General features: G+C 35.4%; 1 protein-coding gene and 2 pseudogenes across 4 annotated transcripts; 1 reads left to right on the plus strand and 2 right to left on the minus strand.

The window, feature by feature from the left end:
* Positions 1–1734: 1734 nt before the first annotated feature.
* LOC111292533 (protein SHORT-ROOT pseudogene) lies at positions 1735–3743 on the minus strand (annotated as a pseudogene). The gene has a single exon (XR_016345608.1). The product of XR_016345608.1 is annotated as a protein SHORT-ROOT pseudogene (transcript).
* A 5139-nt stretch (positions 3744–8882) lies between these two features.
* Positions 8883–14572, minus strand: LOC111291929 (peptidyl-prolyl cis-trans isomerase CYP65-like; annotated as a pseudogene). Its single transcript, XR_016345609.1, has 13 exons — positions 14310–14572; positions 14142–14203; positions 13947–14050; positions 12593–12684; positions 12415–12504; positions 12220–12295; positions 11747–12119; positions 11033–11304; positions 10659–10950; positions 10313–10426; positions 9999–10197; positions 9161–9339; positions 8883–9020 (listed from the first exon to the last, which is right to left on the minus strand). The product of XR_016345609.1 is annotated as a peptidyl-prolyl cis-trans isomerase CYP65-like (transcript).
* A 283-nt stretch (positions 14573–14855) lies between these two features.
* LOC111291928 (uncharacterized) lies at positions 14856–16986 on the plus strand. 2 transcript variants are annotated; one of them, XM_089766507.1, is made up of 5 exons: positions 14856–15195; positions 15580–15727; positions 16121–16191; positions 16311–16514; positions 16918–16986. In XM_089766507.1, the coding sequence occupies exons 1-5, from the start codon at positions 14923–14925 to the stop codon at positions 16948–16950; spliced, it is 729 nt and encodes a 242-aa protein (XP_089622633.1). In that variant the 5' UTR covers positions 14856–14922; the 3' UTR covers positions 16951–16986. The 2 variants fall into 2 exon arrangements, with proteins under 2 accessions (XP_089622633.1, XP_022739794.2); XM_022884059.2 differs by having other exon boundaries at positions 14867–15195; positions 16651–16986.
* The last annotated feature ends 1852 nt before the right edge of the window (positions 16987–18838 follow it).

Below are 18838 nucleotides of genomic sequence, written 5' to 3' on the forward strand. Positions count from 1 at the left end.
TCCCTAACTCCCCAATAAGCCTACCTCCTAGATTTAAATCATGATCATAAAGTTCAACTAATTCTAGTCAAAATGGTATATTCCATTGAAATTTATTTGCAGACAAGGCTTTGTTCCACTAGATTATATTATTTAATAGTACAAATTTCATCCATTTTTAGTTTTTTTTTCACCGTCCATCCAATCAAAATGGAGCTTAAGGCATTTAAGAAATTTATTCAATAATCATTTTTAAACATGTTACAATTTGAAGTTTGGCCATAATATTGAGTCCAAAGAGAGAGTCATATGTCAACGACAAAAAGCAATTCAAAGCTTAAGCTAAAGGAAGGATGGACCGACTCTCTTTTGAAATAAAAAACACACACATATCTTGGATGAGAATACACGTAAACAAGTTGCATACAAAATATTACTATTATTGACTTTAAAAGCAAAAGAAAGAAAAAGATATTTAAAACAAGGCATTAACACAAATAAAAATAAATTAAGATGAAATGCGAGGGGGCAAGTCTCATCAAAAGATTAAGATGTGAACCCTAAAAAGAAGTTCCCACTATAAAAATTTATTTATTTATTTATTTTTATCTTCTTCTTCTTCCTACTCTGGCGTGGGCCAAAGGCAATTACTTGTTAACGTTGCTACACCACCATGAAAGCATTTTTTAGGTTATGGTGGGGGCCAATTTATTTGGGCAATACCGAAGCTTTCCCTTTCTAAAATCAAAAGTGAAAAAGAGAAAAAAAAAAGTTTAATGTGCATTTATAATTAAAAAAATAAACAAAGGAAGAGAGTCTAGCTCAGACCATACCAACACAAAAATGTGCTGGCCACCAAGACAATGGCATACCACTTATGACTAAACACCTTTTTATAAGATTCCCCACAATTGGAACCCAACCCCCTAAACTAATGGCCGTCCTAAGATTCGACGGCCCCAAAACTAGATAAAGACCTATTCATTTTTGTTCTTAGATGGATATAATTGAAAGTTCTAATTACACCTTCTTTTAGTTATCAAAATTAATTAATTATTACCCTAAGCTGATATCACTCTTGTACACCAAATACCAACCCCATTTCAATTTTGGACCTATATATATATATATATTATCAATGATTTAAAGATTACTTAGCATTGCTGATTTTTTATTTAGGCCAACACCAACCTTATGTTTAAACTATGAAAACTGGTTCTTTTTGTCTTAATTGTGTACAAGTCTTGGGATAATTTCAGCTCGCCATTTGTTTACGAGTCAAATTAAGTAGATAGTATTGATTAAGGCATCATTTGAATAATCGATGAAAGATTCAGTCTCAAAATGATACGATGATGCAAAAAATCCATTTCCATTAGTCATGAAATGAAACATCAATTTTTTATTGCAACGGAAAATAAATAGAAAAATTCTCATATTTCATTTGGCCTTCAATCGTATATACATATTTATATATGCTATATATTATTTGTTTGAGTAATTAAATAGCGGAAATTTTTTTGATACAACGGATGATGTAATATGAGACAATGAAAGAAATTATAAATATTTAATTTTAAATTTTAAATCTCGAATGTTGTCTTTTAAGATAATCATATAAATCAATTATATTAAATATTGTCTCAATTAAACAAAAAATAATAATAATAAACCTCTTCGTATATTTGATGATTATATCAAAACACCATAACCCTATTTTTCCATACAATAATAAAAAAAAAAACCACAAAATGGTAAGACGAAGATTAATTATAGTTAGTGAAAATCAATTTACTCCCAATCCTATTACAAATGATCAAAAGCAAATTCTTTGGCATTCCCATTTCCTTCTATCTGCCTTTTTTTGTCTTCCAAAAACACAAAGTAATTTAACCAACCCCATTAAAATACCAATCCCATTACACGTGCAAGAAAAACATAACACGCGTGTGAATCACTCACTCCCATGCAAAAACAAAACGCCTATCGCCGTCGTCAAGGCCGCCATGCACTGGCCCAAACTACCGGCTGATCTTTCCAAGACAAGAATATTCCGGCGTCAGGACACTGTGCCATTGACCAACCTTCCTTGTACCTTCTCAACAAGGCGCGTACGTCACCACACACTTCATCACTCAAAACCAAAGGGCTAAACCCACTTGCGTGGAACCGATTGGACCAGCGCGTGGCTAACTCGCGCCTCTCGATGGACTCGGATGGTGGACAAGCCACCAAGTCAACTATGGCTCGACCAGCTGCTCGTTCCAGCATCACCCTTTCATTGCTTGTTCTAGCAAAACTCTCATCCAAGGCTTCAAAGTAAACCCTAAACCATCTTAAACATTCTTGGAAACCAGTAACAAACTCCAACCCATCAACCCCAACGTCAAGTTCAGCTTCTTCTTCGACGACAGTGATTATCCTTGGCTGCAATCTCCCGAAATTCGATATCATAATATCTCTACGATTATCAACCGCTGTGATCGAATGTAATGTGCCAATACAGTTTATGGCTAAGGCTTCCTCTTCTTTGATATCAAGTTCTGATAAATCTAAGTCACATAAATCACCAGCATGGTGTATCACATTGAATTTAAAGGGAACTCCCATAAGCCTAGCAAACTTTTCCATTCGGTTTCCTATTTCTTTCATTACTTTTTGGACTGCAGCTAAGCCTCCTGCCGCAGCTCCTGATGTACCTGAAACGCCACCGTTTTTGCTAGCAACGATGGTGGTTAGCCTTAAATGTGGAGTTTCATCTGTACGGGTAGCTAGGGCTTCAAGCAAAGTAGGCCATTGGGTGCAATAAGTGTTGCTGATATCAATTATATGTAAGTTGCTTTCACCATCGAAAGCTTCCATGATTGCACCATTACAAGCAACGTGACCAAAAGTAGTCCAAGGACTTACCTCTTGAAACTTCAATACCATCTTCCTTGTTGACTCGAAAGAACAGGTTTTCTCAGATACTGAGGCTAAGGTTCGATAGCAACGCTCACCAGAGTCAGTCATGCGGCTAAACAAGGCTTGAAGAAAGTAAGAACCGAGTTTTTGGTCGGTGTCACCATAGGGTGAGCTAAGCTCGTTAAGCATCCACATGAGTTGTTGAACACGTCCGCTGTTTCGATCAGCAAAAGCGGTTGCTGTTTCCAGGAGGAGATCAGTAGCCCACTTGCCGGAGAAATCAAAGTTTAGGTCACGAGAAGGGGAGAAATTAGTAGAGAAGTCAGAAGTCTCAAAAGCATGGTGAGTGGTGGGGGTAGATATGTTTGTGGTGGTGGTTGTGGGAGTTGTGGTGGTGGTGGAAGGGTGGGTTTGGTGTTGTTGTTGTTGTTGATGATGATAAGGATAGTAGTGTTTAGAAGAAGACGAAGAGAAGTCTTCTTCATCCATGTAAAAGTTGTAGCATCCTTCGTCTTCTTGTTGGTAGTGATGGTTTTGTCTAGGGGATCTAGAGCTGCTAGAAGTTCTGCTAGAGTTGAAAGATTGATCGGATGATTGGAGGCTCACAAGTCTAAACAAGGTATCCATCTAATACCAAATAACAAGAGACCCACATCAATAAACTTTGAATTGAGGCTGTTGGGAGGGGTGTTTGAAGAGATGGGTGATGAGCTTCTGTTTTTAACAGTACTACTAGATCATGGGATATAGAGATTATGATTAAAGGAGGGGATCTTAAAACTGGATTTTACTGTTTGTGTTTTGTAAATACAATTAGATAAAGAAAGCAAAAGGTTTGGGAATCCAATTTTATGAGTACAAAATGTGGTTTCTTTTTGTGTAATCGATGAGAAAAATGGAGGTGGGGTTAGGGGCTGGGGTTCTTTTCTGGTATGGCCTATACTTTTAGGGTGTGCTTTTTTCTAAAAAAAATTCATGGGGGAATTGACTAATATGGGGCTTTCAGGTAAAACTTGGAAGGTGGTATGGTCTAGCTAGCTGGTGTTTTAGGAATAGAATTTCTGTCTGACAAAAGATGAAAGAGATTGAGAAAAAGATAACACAGGGTCGATATCACCAAATGGGCTTAGTGGGATAGCTTTTCATTGAGAGGGAGAGAGAGAGAGAGAGAGTGTGTTAAAATGTTTAGGTTATAGTGGGAGCAGGCGTGCCAATTGAGTTAGAGAGAGGTGGAAGAGTAAAGCTGCCGGCGTGCATCACCATCATCCGCAACACAAGCCATTCACATTTCTTGCCTCCTAATCCCTTTCCAAACCCTGCCAAATTCTTGCTACTTTTTCCTTTTCTATACTATTACATTATCCCAGCCCATACATCAATTTATTTGTCATACAATAATACTCTATTCTATTGCCAAACTGTGCCCTTCCCTAGGGCATCCAGCATGCTCTCCCTTCCTTTTTTTTCTTTTCACCCCCCACACTCCTCATATTATCAAATAGTTTATAAATCACAAACCTTAATCAACTTCACATACTAACGCTCTAGCTAGTCCATTTCACTAGAACACCAAAATCCAAAACTATACCCCTCTCTTCCATGTCAGCACTGCCCCAAAAATCTTACAATTCAATTGAGCAATCTCTTCTAAGTTTTCTTGCTAGCCAAGTTGCTTCCCCCAATGATTGCACTCCTTCGTCAAATTGAATCCGCTAATAATTATATTGTCTTCACCTTGCTGTCTTAATTCAAGCACAATCTTAATTCTATCTAGAAACATAATCTTTGTTTGGTTGGCACTTGCCAAGTCTTAGCATTATAACATTCAGTCATGATTCACATAATTCTCTTGAATCAATGGTTGAAACTTGAGAGATTATATTATGTTTTTGTTGGAGGGTTCCTGGTATTGTCCTTATCTTTGGTTTTCAGGGGACAGCAAAATACTATACTAGCTCAGCTTAGGTTAGTACTCTTTTTTTTTTTTTTAATTCAAATGTCAAGGTAGCTGGCTGTGCATTTATTTTGCTGTAGATATATTCTCATGGATTGTTCTTTGTCCTCGATTTTCTTCAATAATCATTAGGAAAATTCCTGCTTGGACTCTTTGTCCCTAGTCAAGAGGATGGTCACAGACAAGGGCAGGCAGAGTGCACAAATTTCTCCTACGTTCCAATCCAGATATGTGTACCCAACAGTCATGGAGTTTGCATATAGGGTAAAGAAAAGGGTAGTTTTGGAGACTCAATTCTCGAGAATGAAAGTATATTTCTCCAGCTGAAATGTTTCAAATTTCCAATCTGTATGTGCCAAGCTCGGTCAGGAAGGCAGAAACTTAGAAATCACAAAGCGAAAGTCAACTAGAAGCAATTGTTGGAAGAATTGTTTCGACGTTCGAAAAAGAAAAAAAAGGAAATAGTGAAGAATGAAGAGATATATTGAAAGAGCAAGATCTCTTTATGCGGAATGAAAAAGGGGTAATTTATACCTATTGGGAGGCATGATTGGGCTAGGATGATCCGTTCTGAGGAAGCGGGCGTCGAGCCGATGTGGCCTGACCCGTGCCGACATGGTGCGTCGTTTTCCAACGTTGGGAGGTACATTAGCGTGGCCATGTTCATATTAGATGGGATATTGTACAGGCATTGTTGAGGTTAATTTCGATAAATAAGATCGGCTCGTCATGTGACAGCTCCTGCTGACTCACCTTTTGTTGTGAAAAGATAAATTTATCTTTTAAACTCTGAAATACTCCGATCACATCTTTTCATCGTCAAAGCTAATTATATATATATATATATAGAGAGATATATATATATATATATAGGAAGAAAGATTAATTTATATCAATATAAAATTTTTTAATTATTAATTTTAATAAATTTAAAAAATTAAATTAATTTTTTTTTTAGATTTGTTTCTCTCATCTTTTAAATTTATTAAGATCAATTATTAAAAAATATATAATAAAATATATATTCATTGTTCATCAGAAAACTAAAACACGTAAGACAAAGACTTTGCAAGTTCCTCCTTTCTTTGTGTATTGTAACATAACATCTTTTCTTTTTCAAATCCTTCAACCCCAGAGAGCAGGTCCCATAGATTGAATCTCAAATTTGTATAACTTCATCACTGAGGGAGTAATGCTTGATTTATCAAGTCAATAGCTTGAATTTTGCTTTGGAAGGATTGGGAATGTACTGTCAACTTATTATTTCTTACAAAAATATTTATTTAGGATATTATATTCGAATCTTACTTTTAAATAAAAAAAATTATATATCAATTATAGAATTAAATGATCGAGAGTTACATATCTTATTTTCTTTATCACTCAATCAAATCGCATAAAAAGAAAGAAGGGTGATTGTTGAATTAATAAGGTGAAAAGCAAAAACAAAGTCTTGCGTTAATAAAAGAAGAATTAAAATTTGAGAAAAAAAACAAAAAACAAAGAAAGTAATTGTGATAGCAGAAAGACATGCTTCAGAGTTTGTCAATCAGTTTTTTTTTTTTTTTTTTTTCCTCACTGGAACATACTTTCCTCATGGGTTTGTACAAACATTAACCCCACCATGATGGTGACCATATCAGAAAAGTGTTTGTACCCGACACATGGCATTGCCAAAGAGAACTTTAGTGGACCTGCAAAAATAGAGATGGGGATGGATTTTGCCTGACATGGCAGGACACCATTAGGCCAATAGTCACAAAGCTGTAGTTGCAATTGGAACCCCACCCCCCGCCCTCACCTTTCCCTTTCCCTGACTTTTCTTTTGCAACTAATCTCTTTGATTAGAAATTACTTTTTTATTTTTTTCTCTGTTCGATGATGTTAAGGAGGCCCTACCTGTTGGATTAATAATTTAGTGTTTGTTCACCAAATTTTTGCCCATAATCTCACGAGAAATAAAACTTTTCAATTAATACTGTAGAAAAGTACCAATTGAGAAAAAAAAAAAAAGGCATAGGAGTTTCTAATTTGTGCCTCTTTAAAGTTGTTGAAATCAGCTTTAGAGCGAAAAAAATCAGCTTTCTCCTTCTGAAGACTACTCAAGTTACTTTCAATTGAAGACAGCTTGAAGGATGAACTCTGAATTGACATATTCATTGTTCATCAGAAACTGAAAAAGAGAAGTCTAGAAAATAATCCATTAACAAAAGCAGAAAGGAACGCATCAGTTTGACATGGATATTACATGTGCAAGTTAATATTAGACAGAATCATATGTTAGGGATGGATTATAGAATAGTACATGATATACATGAGTCATTATTATTATTATATTCACCATTGACAAAGTAAATATCTGTATAAGTGATGTTTCATTCTATATTACTCCGACAGCATCAACTCTTCATTTTTTTAAAAATATTTACATTTGACATTTTCAATGGATATGAACATAAAAACTCAATCCTTTATATATATATATATATATATATATATATAAATATTTAAACACACTCATATCAAACATATATCTATATATCTTACACTTATCTTTCGATCTAAGTAAAAAACGTTTTATTTAATAAATTTATGAAAATTTTCTTACTAAGTTAGCATTATTGTATAAAATAATAATCACGACTAATAAAATTTCTTTTCAACTTTGTGAAAAGATCACTAGTATATATGATGTCCCTTACCTACACTAACTCGAGGTCAACTGAAAATATTTTTCCATCATTTATTTCCTGTTACAGTTTTAAACATTTTTTAAGCAAAACTGATTTAGTGGAGACCTGTAACAATTATAGAAACAAGTTTTGAGTTAAAAATCTACATAATTATATAACAAAGTCCCTGTTGCCATCAAATCTTAAAAGGTTGACCAAATTAAACCTACAATTTAACTTAATTGATTTAAACAACCGTCTTTAAAAAATAATATTCAATAAATTTTAAATTTTAATTTTAATACTTATAATCATTTTCTTAATTTTCAAATTCCGATCTCTTATAAATGACATTTGGAGATAATTAAACAGACTTGGGAGGGGTGGGGTTAAGATTTTTCCCTTACAGGTATCGAATCTGTTCAAGACCCAACCTAGTTACAGCATTGATAGATTTCAAGCTTTCACCGAAAGTTGACAATCATTTCCTGTAAAGAGGTTTTCCAGTTAGAAACTGAATATTTTGTCCCAAAAAGCTATGAATCGGCTAACGAAGTTGTAGTTAGACAACGTCGAGAATGACATTTTAAGTTGGAAATAAACATTTGCTAGCAATATCACCAAAGAGAAGTGGTCCATAATGGCTATTTCTAGCTGTTCTACGAGATAGAAAAGCCATTCATTCTCAAAAGTGATTTTGCTTTGTACAGCATAACTAATATGGGGAAGATAACGTCAATTGGAAACATCCAAAATCCTCTCCCACTGAATGACCAAAATGACCTGTTTTGTCGAGGTGGGCCACCAATGTGTGCTGTATAATCATATTGTCTCCTCTTGTTCTTGATGCAGAGCAGTGAGCAAAGATTTTTTTGAGTGGATAGCAATGGAGAAAACATAAGAAGTTCTTTGGAAATGCAACACTAAGGTGTCAGACAAAATGAGTGTCTGGCCTTAGGCCAGGGATCTTTTCCTTTTTCTTTTAAACGCACAAACCTCATAGCTTTGATAGATTTTAGGATGACCTATTTTCCACTGTATTTGCTGTAGTGCTTTGTAGTACAATAGCAGCACCAAATCCAACTTACTAGAAATGAGACTCGGCACCCCAATCCCTGCTGCGCCATTCGGCCTGAGAAAACAGGCAATGGCTTTGATGCGGAGGATGTGGCTAATCAATGCCTTATGGACTCACAGTTTTAACATTAAAAATAATCTTAACGTGCAACTGATTGTAAGGCCAATAACGGCAGCATTTAACCACAGGATGGTTAAAGGTCACAACGCTACACTAGGAATATTCTTTACAGCTTCGAGGAAAAAATATGGCAGGACCTTGAGTTTACAGCATAATTGTCTATAAATTGTGTGTTTCATGTAAAAGGGTCCAAATAATGCATTTTGCAAGCATCCTTACCAAATAAAAGATACAAAAGGAACTTCAATCCTGACCAGTCAGTGTGGAGTTCAACAAAGGTTCAACTCATTCCATAAGTTCAGGTACCATCATTCTGTAGTACAGAATAGATGGTATAAGAAAGCAGCAGGCAGTACGGCAGATTCAATCATATTATCAAGGAAAACTCCTATATATGCAAATACTAAAATACAACACATACATGGAAAATTGATAAAAGACAGTCACGCTTACCTGACATCTGAACCTGTGCAGAACCAGTCAAAAGCAATTAATCTGCATGTGGCAAGCATGCTGTGTGTCAAAGACTACCTGGTTTGTGAGAATGAGCATCGGTGGAGCCTGCATTGCTTGTGACCCAATTGCGCAGGCAATTTTATGAATGCAAGTGAACCGGTGCTCTTTACAGCAGGCTATATACAAGGCACATCCCAAAAAATGCCAGAGCAGTGAGGCAAGTATTTCACATGCATGATCGAAAACAGGCAACCAATTTTGGGTCCAAACACCAGCACTTTGAAAGTAACTGGTCAGGAAGCAAAAATTGGTACAGGATGGAAAAGAAACCAGATAGAAGTGCCAAAAACATGTAATTTCATGGGAGCCACAGTTCAGAGAAAGAGAGAGATCATTTGGAAAAAATCTGTTTCTTATAATTGAAAAACAGGAATGAAGTTATCTTATGAGAACCAAAAAATTTTTCTGACCTGTATTCCATACAACTTTTTTTACACAGCCTAAATTATAAATGGAAAGGAATGATGCGGGTTTTTCATTCCTCCTCTTTTCACCACCTTGGAAATATATTTCACCATGGTGACTTACACTACCTCTACCAGCATATCCACTCTTCATAAGCATAGTTACAAGCTTGGGCAAAATTCTTACCGAGAAGGAAAAAAAAAAAAAAAATCCTTCTGCTATTGACTCTTTCACCCCCATATTTTTGCTAAAGTGGTTCTTGTCAGAGCAGCATTAAATGGCGAATTCAAGTTTGAGCATCCCTTGCTTCCAAGCTCCAAAGCACATTTTGTATCATTTAAAAGGATTGTACAGCATTAAGGAAACTCACCAAGCAGAAAAATCTTTAAATTGTCCCGCCAAACTTTCCTTTTCTTTGTTACAGAAATTGCTGTTAGAATGGTATCAACAGCAGCAGACTCACTTTGAGTATTCCTAGCCCTCAAGTACTTTGCAACACCACCACCACCCACAGCTCCCGATTCTGCTGTTCCTGTTCCTGGATTGCTATACCAAGACCCAACCTTATCCTGGAATTCAAAGAAAAGGCCCAAATCATCAGTTGTAAAGCAGAAATATAAATTGGGAAAAAAAAAAGGAAAACTAAAATCCAGGATTCTCAGGATCAGGGGGTCCAAAACTAACATTGTCTTCATCCTCAGCAGTCTTTTCACCTTCCCCCTCCTCTTCCTCTTCCTATCCATCATGTTCCAAGTACGGATCCACAAATATTGTGACACTAATTATTTTAATCTCCTCCTGCACAAGCAACAGAGGAAAACACACAGAAATTAGGCTTGGAACCGAAATTATCCTAGAAGCCAATCCTTCGAACAATAAAGATACTTAGATACTACAAAGAAGAGGCAGGGAACTTGCATTTGTATTAAAGAAGCAATCAACCATGTCAATGACATTAAGCACGTGCTATAATGGGAAACACACAAACTAGAAAAATCACTAATTATGGAAAGAAAACATCAAAACTCACCAGAGGTCGGTCATTGTCATCCAGGGGAACCTTCTCCATAGCAGATAGTGTGGTCAAGCCACCAACAACTCCAGCAAAAACCATATGTTTGAAGTTTAAATGATTTGCAGATTTGAAGAGGATGAAAAACTGGGAACCGTTTACATGAGGGCCACTGTTTGCCATACTAACAACACCTCTTCCTGAATGAAGCAACTTAGAGTTCAGTTCATCTTTAAAAGGCTTTCCCCATATAGATTCACCTCCTCTCCCAGTACCAGTTGGATCACCGCCTTGAATCATAAAATTCCTAGACACCAGAAACAATAAATTCATCAGTATGAGTCAAACTATTAAGCCAAGTAATGAAAACAGAAGATAGAATTTGAACTGAGCAATTGTAACAATACTGAATGTTTCTATAGAAGGCCACTCCATTGTAATAACCACGTTCACAAAGAGGGATGAAGTTCTTACATGTCCTTGGAGTTATATCACAGTGTAGCTCAATGTTCAAATCACCATGTGTTGTATGCAGCTGAACATAACCTTTCTTTATGGAATTTTTTTCAACTTTAACAAACTCAAATTTATTTTTGTTGACAGGATCATAAGAGGTAGAAGTAAAGGATCGTGAAGCAGCACCGGTTGTAAAACAGCTCTTCATCTGATAAACAATCCAATGTTAACACTGACCAAGGCTCATTCTTTAGAGATATCTTCTGGCATTTTCTGCATGCTAAAAACCCATCATTGATCTAAAATGATGACTAAGAATCTAAAGCCATGACCATCTTCATCAAGAATTATCCTTTTCCACTTTCTATATAATTAATATACCAACTCTCACATAAGCTTACCACTATCAATTGATTGATAATAGAATGATAGTTATCACAAGTCGTTACCATCAGAATGTCTAATCAACAAATCAATACCAAACGTCTCTAAAGAACAACCAGCACACAGAATGAGGTAGAAACTCAAACCATGATAAAATATCCTGTTTGAATAAAAGATATTAACCTTCAAACTAGGCACTAGTTTGGGATGGGGCTCTATGATAAATGTGATGTCCGAAAGCAAAGCCAAGAAAACAAGGAATTTACCAGCTTAGCATTCACAGGTGCCCTCTCTCCAGCCATGTGCATAGCTATCTGAGAAGCAGTTTTATCACTTCATGCAGCTTTTGCTGCACTGCACTTCTTCCATGTACTGAAGCAGATGCAGCATCTACAATACTAAATGCAGGTTGAGTTTTACTCTCTCCATTTGCATCTGACTTTGAAGCCTCTTTGATGTGAGACATTGCAGCCAAAATGGCAGCAAAAGTAGCAGCTCTCTCATTTTGAGCCTTGTTGCCACCACCTCCAAGCAGAGCAGTTTGCTTTGCTTTATCTGTTCCGAGCTCCGCTAGCATATGCTTGATATCCCTAGCAACATTTATGTTATAAGTTGGATCTGAACTCATTTTCTTTAGTTCTGCAAAGAGATTATATGAGAAATAAGACCATGAAAAAGGAGGGTTGGACATAGCTAATCCTACCAGCAAGCAGAGCCAAAACAGCTACAAATACAATACCTTCATCATCAACCTTCAAACTATTTTTGACATGATCAAAATCCAGGGTAACCTTACTGTCAAGTGCGTTAGGATTCTGCAGAATATGACCAGCAAAACAAGAACCAACTTATAATCATAATGTAATGCTGGCAAAACAATTAAAATATGCATCAATCAGAGATAAAAGGAATATAAATTAAATGTACCACTTACCCGAATTGCAATGATATCTTCCTTAGTGAAAGGTTCATCTGTGAGAAGCTCTCTCCAACATTTGGTCTTGATATTTAATTCTTTAATTGCCTACAATAGAAAAAAAAAGAAAAAGGAACAATATTATTGTGCTTTAACACATGTGACCATAACCTTGACAATAAATAATAAACTAAACCTCATAACAGAACACATTTCCCGAAGTCTTCACAGCAACTATGTGTGTGTACTCGGTATAAACTTTGTTCAGCACAGGACAATGATACTCTCCTGCATTGAGGTAAGGAACCATTTTAATATCCTTAAGGCATGGAAGTAAACCAAACTTGCAAAGACTAGACCTCCAAAATAAACTAAATTCTTAAAAAATGTGAAATAAAAAAGAAAAGCGATCAGTATACCTACAAGGCTGCACATAAAACAAGAAAGTGATCCTAATGAACATTGTTTATGCACAGCACTTTTACCAAATTGCAACAATATAATCAATATGACAACATTAATAAGAAGACCAAGACTATTATGACAAGGTTTAAATCTATTAACCATGAGAATTCATAGCCCTTATGCACACTACCACCAAAGAGCATTTCAAATATTTATTCCATTTCTCAATTAGTTAAAGATGATTTCACAAGATATGATTTCAGCACTATAACAAACATAAGATTTATTATCATATGCACTTTCCCAACCCATTATCCTTCATTTTCAAGGGATTTATAGCCGAAATAACTAGTTTCGCTCCAATCTACCAACTTCATGGTAATGGAAAAACGATGTCATTACACAACCAACAAAAATGATACTATGACGCTGAACAAAAAGGCCGTTAAATAGCCAACTCTAATTTCAACTTCTTATTTTCAGCTCAAAATTTAAATAAAGATAAAGTGTACTCTAGTCCTGCAGGACATCAACTAATTAAACTAATAAAAGAACATGAAATAACTCCAACATCTGTTAGAACTTGCATTCTTCATACACTTGTTTTTAGAGAAAATGAGAATAACCCTAAAGATAACAAGCAACAACTCATATCATAGTTTTGTTTTTGCAATTCAAACCCAAGATAACTGTATAACATCCAGAATTTGCAAGCCATAGCTAAAAGAAGAGGTGCACACTAAAGTTCAACATTGTTGAAAATGTTATAAGAAGTGAAGTAAAGAATAGAAGACCAAAATTTCGTTTTGCATAACATGGCTTTATCACGTGCAAAATATGCATCCTCCGTTAATCTCATGCACCTTATAAACTAATCTAGAAAGCTATTAATGTTATCTATATAAGTCAAATAAACAAATACAACAAGGAACAACACCTTTATTACACTATATTTTGTACAACAAGGAAACAATATTTCAAACAAGCATTACTTTTTAATATAAGCTCTATAAAATTTACTTCTAAATCTACAACATGCTTTGCTTAATCATGACCATGGCAAAATATCATATGGCTGCTCAAGTATTACATTTCATTCATGTTACTAAAAAAAAAAAAGAATTCGTTAATAAAATAGCTCTAACCTTCAAAATTCTTGTGGAAAGTAAGACTGATAAGATCCTCTAGCTTCAATAGAGCCCCAGTAACCGGATTCTTCCCGAACTTCCTAATATAGGGAATTATATTCCTACACCAGAAAACAATAAAAATGAAACCCTAAATTACACTAAAAATGAAAGCTTAGAAGTAGTAACAAATGAATATATAAAGATACCAACATTAAATCAAAGACGCTGCCATCCTTCACGCATAGGGCAACTCAAAGGGCGTAAATGTAAGTCTGAATAAGAAAACCCATGAAAAAAAGAAAATTAAAATGTTGAAAGTAAATGAACATGAATTTTGTAACGATATAAACAAATGTGGGAATCGCCAGTGAAGCATACGCGCAGCTATAGAAGGGGAGGCGTCTGAAAGGGGTGCGATTTTCTTTGGATTTAGCGCCGCCCCACTTGGTGGCCCACTCCGTCTTTGTTATGAACATTCGATCTTTGCTGTGCTGTTTCTTCCCCATCTTCGCGAGCTTCTCTTGGACAATTCAATTATAGGGTTCCTGGTTTGTCAATAGCTTTATTTTGTTGGAATTTTATTGAAATTGAGTTTGGCGAGATCGCGAGGGTTTACGATTGAATCTGATTAGGGATTGGTTTATGGAGGGAGGTTGACTTTTGACCGCTTGAGAAGGTGAGTTCTCAGTTTGCCGGTTCCGATACCGACCCTCTGAACCGGCGACTACGGCCCCATTTGAAGCCAGTTGAAACAATTAGGCTTTTCTTTGTATTCCTTAACGTTGACTGCGAGTCTCTGATCAGACTTCAATTAAAAACAAAACAGTTATAAAGAACAAATATCAGGCCCTTTTTGTCAATGTTTAAATCCGGGCTTGGGCTACATGAAACCAAGCAGGCTAGAGCCCAATTATGAAACTCTCCTACGGGGTTAAATGCACCAATTAAAGGGAAATGAAATGCCAGCGGCGATTATTGTATATGCTTTACAATGGGAAGACCAAGTCCAACCAGAAGCGGCAGCAGCAGTGGGGAAGAAGACGGAGATGCAGAGTGGAAATCTGCCATACAATCAATAGCCGCCGCCACCACCTCCACTTTCGCCGCTAATGGTTTCAATAAATCCTTCTCCAACAGCTTCACAGCATCAACAACAAAAACAAGAAGCAACGTTGTTTCACATTCAACCCCAGATACAGATGATGATGATGAAGAAGAAAAACAAAAGCAGCAACCCCAGAAGCTTAAACATTACCAAATCAAGGTTCCCAAGCTTTCCCATGTTTCTATCTTTGGTTTTTTTTGGCATTAGCTTATCTGTGTAATTTTGCAAATAGTTGGTTTGGATATCAACTTCAAAAATATGAACTTTTAGATTCATATCGAGTCCAGCTAATGATTTGATATTTCACATAAAGAAAGACTCATTTTTCCCGTAAGTTGGCATCAAATTTGGTACCGGGAAGTCTAATTTTCTTCTATGGAACTTAAATGAAGGGTATTTCAATAGGTTCAGCAACTTAAAAGGACTCGATTTTAGTAACTGTCGAAGCTGGAATTCATAGTCTCTAATTCTTTTTTTTTTTCATTCAATTTGAACCCTTATGCTGGCTCGTTTTGTTTGCTGACTGATAAAAACCATAAGCAGGCACATAAGCTTTTGGAAGACATGTTAGAGAAGACTCTAGTGATAGTGAAGGATGTCAGTAATGTCCCAGACGATGATAGTATGGTAAATGAAGGTGGAGTTCGATTATTTAAAAATTCCACTCCTGGGATTGTATTTGACCACGTAGGTGAGTATATTTTTCACTCATTGCCATCTCTTTCTGGGATTAGGAGAATGTTTTACGTTCTACATATCAATCTTCATTGTTCAACCTATTTTTCCTTGTCTCTGTTGCTAGTACATTGGTCTCAAGTAGTTGATTCTAGATGCTGATTTTAGTGAATGGGAAAAAATGCAGCCTATTTTGAAAACTAATGCGAAGTCTTTCATGGATTCAAGCTATCATTTTTGTAGAAATTGGATCAGTTATTACTGGATATCCTATTAATTGGTAATTTCTGATTGATTGGTGTTGATATTGCAATTGAATGTGCATTTGCTTTTTTCATCTGAGCTGGCTCTCGGAAGAGTTACCCTACCTTATTGTATTTGAGGTTGAAGGTTTTTTGTTTGCTATCAGATGAAATTCAAGGACCCAGAAAGAGACCAAAAATCCTTCCTGCAAGAGGGATTGATAAGAATTCAAAAAAGGTCTGCTTGTGGTTTGGATATATCTTTTCTTGCTGTTAATTGTTTTTTTTTTTTTTTTTATCATTTTACTCTTTATTAAACCCTCTTAATTTATATTTAGCTATCATGGTGGCATGCAGTTTAGACGACAACTGCAATCTGTAGCTGTGGATGGACAAGATATATTGGCTGCAGCAATGCATGCAAGCCAGAGATCATTAGCTAGACTAGAAGCTAAAGATGCAGCAGCAAAAGAAAAAGCAAAGAGAGAGGAAGATAGAATTGCAGAACTGAAAAGGATTAGGGGGGAGAGGTGGCTACCTTCAATGGCTAGAGAGATGCAGGTAAAGTTTCCAGTTTGAAAATAATGGAGAAAAATTATCTGTACTTGTATGCCTTTTGCTCAATCAATGCACTTTCATATTTTGTTTACATTTTCAGTCTTCTAATCTCCCTTTTCCCTTTTTTTTTCTTGCCCAGTTAAATAGAAGCTCTGGGAAATAGGTGTAGTCAAATCATTTGAAGTTGCTTGGATGATGGGTTTTCATTGATGATTATCACTGATTCTTAACCTGGCGATGCCTTGGTGTCCCCTCCTCATTCTCTTTCTTGTTGATGCTTGAAGCCTCCTGATATCATTTTATTTGTATTTTACATGTAATTTTAAATGTTCTATAATAGTCTATTTTTCAAATAGGATGATTCAAGCTCCTCTTTATTGATGTATTCATACATGTACGAATACAGACATCGGATGATTTTGACAATCAGCACATATGACGCATCAATGAATTAGCTATCGCCTTAACATTACAAGTAGACTTTTGAAGGCCACGATGAAGAAATTCATTTGATTGAAGATTTAGTGCATCATCTACTTTTGAGAGGATGGCATTATAAATTGGCTTTTAAGAGAAGGTATGAACCAATACTGGAGTCTTTGATGAATCAAGAATGATTACCAAGGGAGCAAATGCCATCCAACAGAGCAAAAAAATTTAGGTGCTCAATTTGCTTACCACAATCTGGTTAACAATCCTACAGGAAGGTTAGATTGCTGTTTTTGTTTCATACTTTTCAACTGTCCCGTCCTTGTCAAATTCAACTATCTTGACACTCCTGAAGGAAAGGGAAAAATTCAATCATTATCATCTCCCTTCTATCTCAGTAATCTATTTCTAAATAAACCCTTTTAACCCTCCGAAATGCTGTTCTATTTCATCTTTTTTGTATTGAAAAAAACTCAAAGAAGTTAACGTTGCAGATAGCATACTTGAAATTAATACTTCTTTTGTTATTAGATAACAAAAGAATATAGGAAACCTAAAGAAATGAAGGTAAGCAATCTTAATAACTTTGTAAGCAAATTTGATTGCATCGAGCTTTATTGAATCTATTAACCGTCTGCTTCCAAAATCCAGGCCATGTTGTCTGTTGATATCAGAAACAGTAAATAGCATAGCTTAGGTGATATCAGAATCCAGGCTTTACTACCTATACGTTGTCATATAAAAATTATGGTTAATGTCACAAATGGCTTATAAATTATAATTAAATATATAGTATTTTATTTAAATTTTAAAAGTTTTTAATTGATACTTAAATTATAAATTTATTAATTATTATTATATTTATATTTAATGTGATTAACTTTAAATGATACCACAAATAACTCGTCAAATAGTTAATAAATTCATAATTCAAATATTATATTAAAATTTTTTAAATATAAATATCACATTAAATGTTTTATTATAATTTAAAAATATTTCCTAATATTATCTTTAAAAACTATAACGATGAAACTTGTTGGACCCTTTGAAGTTAATGCTCGAGATAAAGTCAGAACAGACTCACACAAGAGTAATCTACACAAATTTAAGAAAGCCACTTGTATGCCACTTGACATAGTTAGACTTAACTCGCAAGTAAAGAAAACACCATGCAATTATATCTTCATGCATAAAAATTGGAAAGCATACAGTCATTGATTTATATGTTGGAGCGCATCTCAAAATTTTAATTATAATTCTGATGTTCATTTGATTATTCTTTGTTCCTTAACAGATCAGATGTATTCGTTTCCCAAAGATGCCCGAAAATTTTGTTTCACCGATCTAAAAATATCCCAACAAAACTATCACTAAAATTGTGTTATACCGTATCTGAATCTTAAGTTTTCTATAATTTTATATTGAAGTTGGATTATCACATATATCCATTTGTTATTAGCCGGACATTTTAACATACTATTAGAGCTTGGTTTTGTTCTACTATCCTTGTCTTCCTCTTTCTGAAACTTGTTATGTAGGCTTCTATCTCATCTGTACGTGATGAGGACTTACCAATGGATTTTAAAGTGAATGATTAACAACTACTTCTATTTTATCATGAGAAAAGCCAAGAAAAAGACGGCAATCTCAATCACTCAATCCCTTGACCCCCCATCTTTTTTTCAGCTGCAATATACAAGCTCTGAGTCTCTCTTTAACCCCTTTTTTTTAGCTGAAAGAGATAGTTTCTGATCAATATAGTTTAGGTCTGGCTGTTTCTGCAGTACCTCAGGGGGTTCTCTTGTTATTCTTTTATACTCTTTTCTTTCACTTCTACAAATGGCCCTCGTGCTGGCAATGGTGGATTGCTTGTTAGGACGCTTTGGGGTCTGCAA

Source organism: Durio zibethinus, chromosome 10 (genome assembly GCF_047325235.1).
Source record: "Durio zibethinus cultivar Kanyao isolate XHJ-2024 chromosome 10, ASM4732523v1, whole genome shotgun sequence".
Taxonomy (NCBI): Eukaryota; Viridiplantae; Streptophyta; class Magnoliopsida; order Malvales; family Malvaceae; genus Durio; species Durio zibethinus.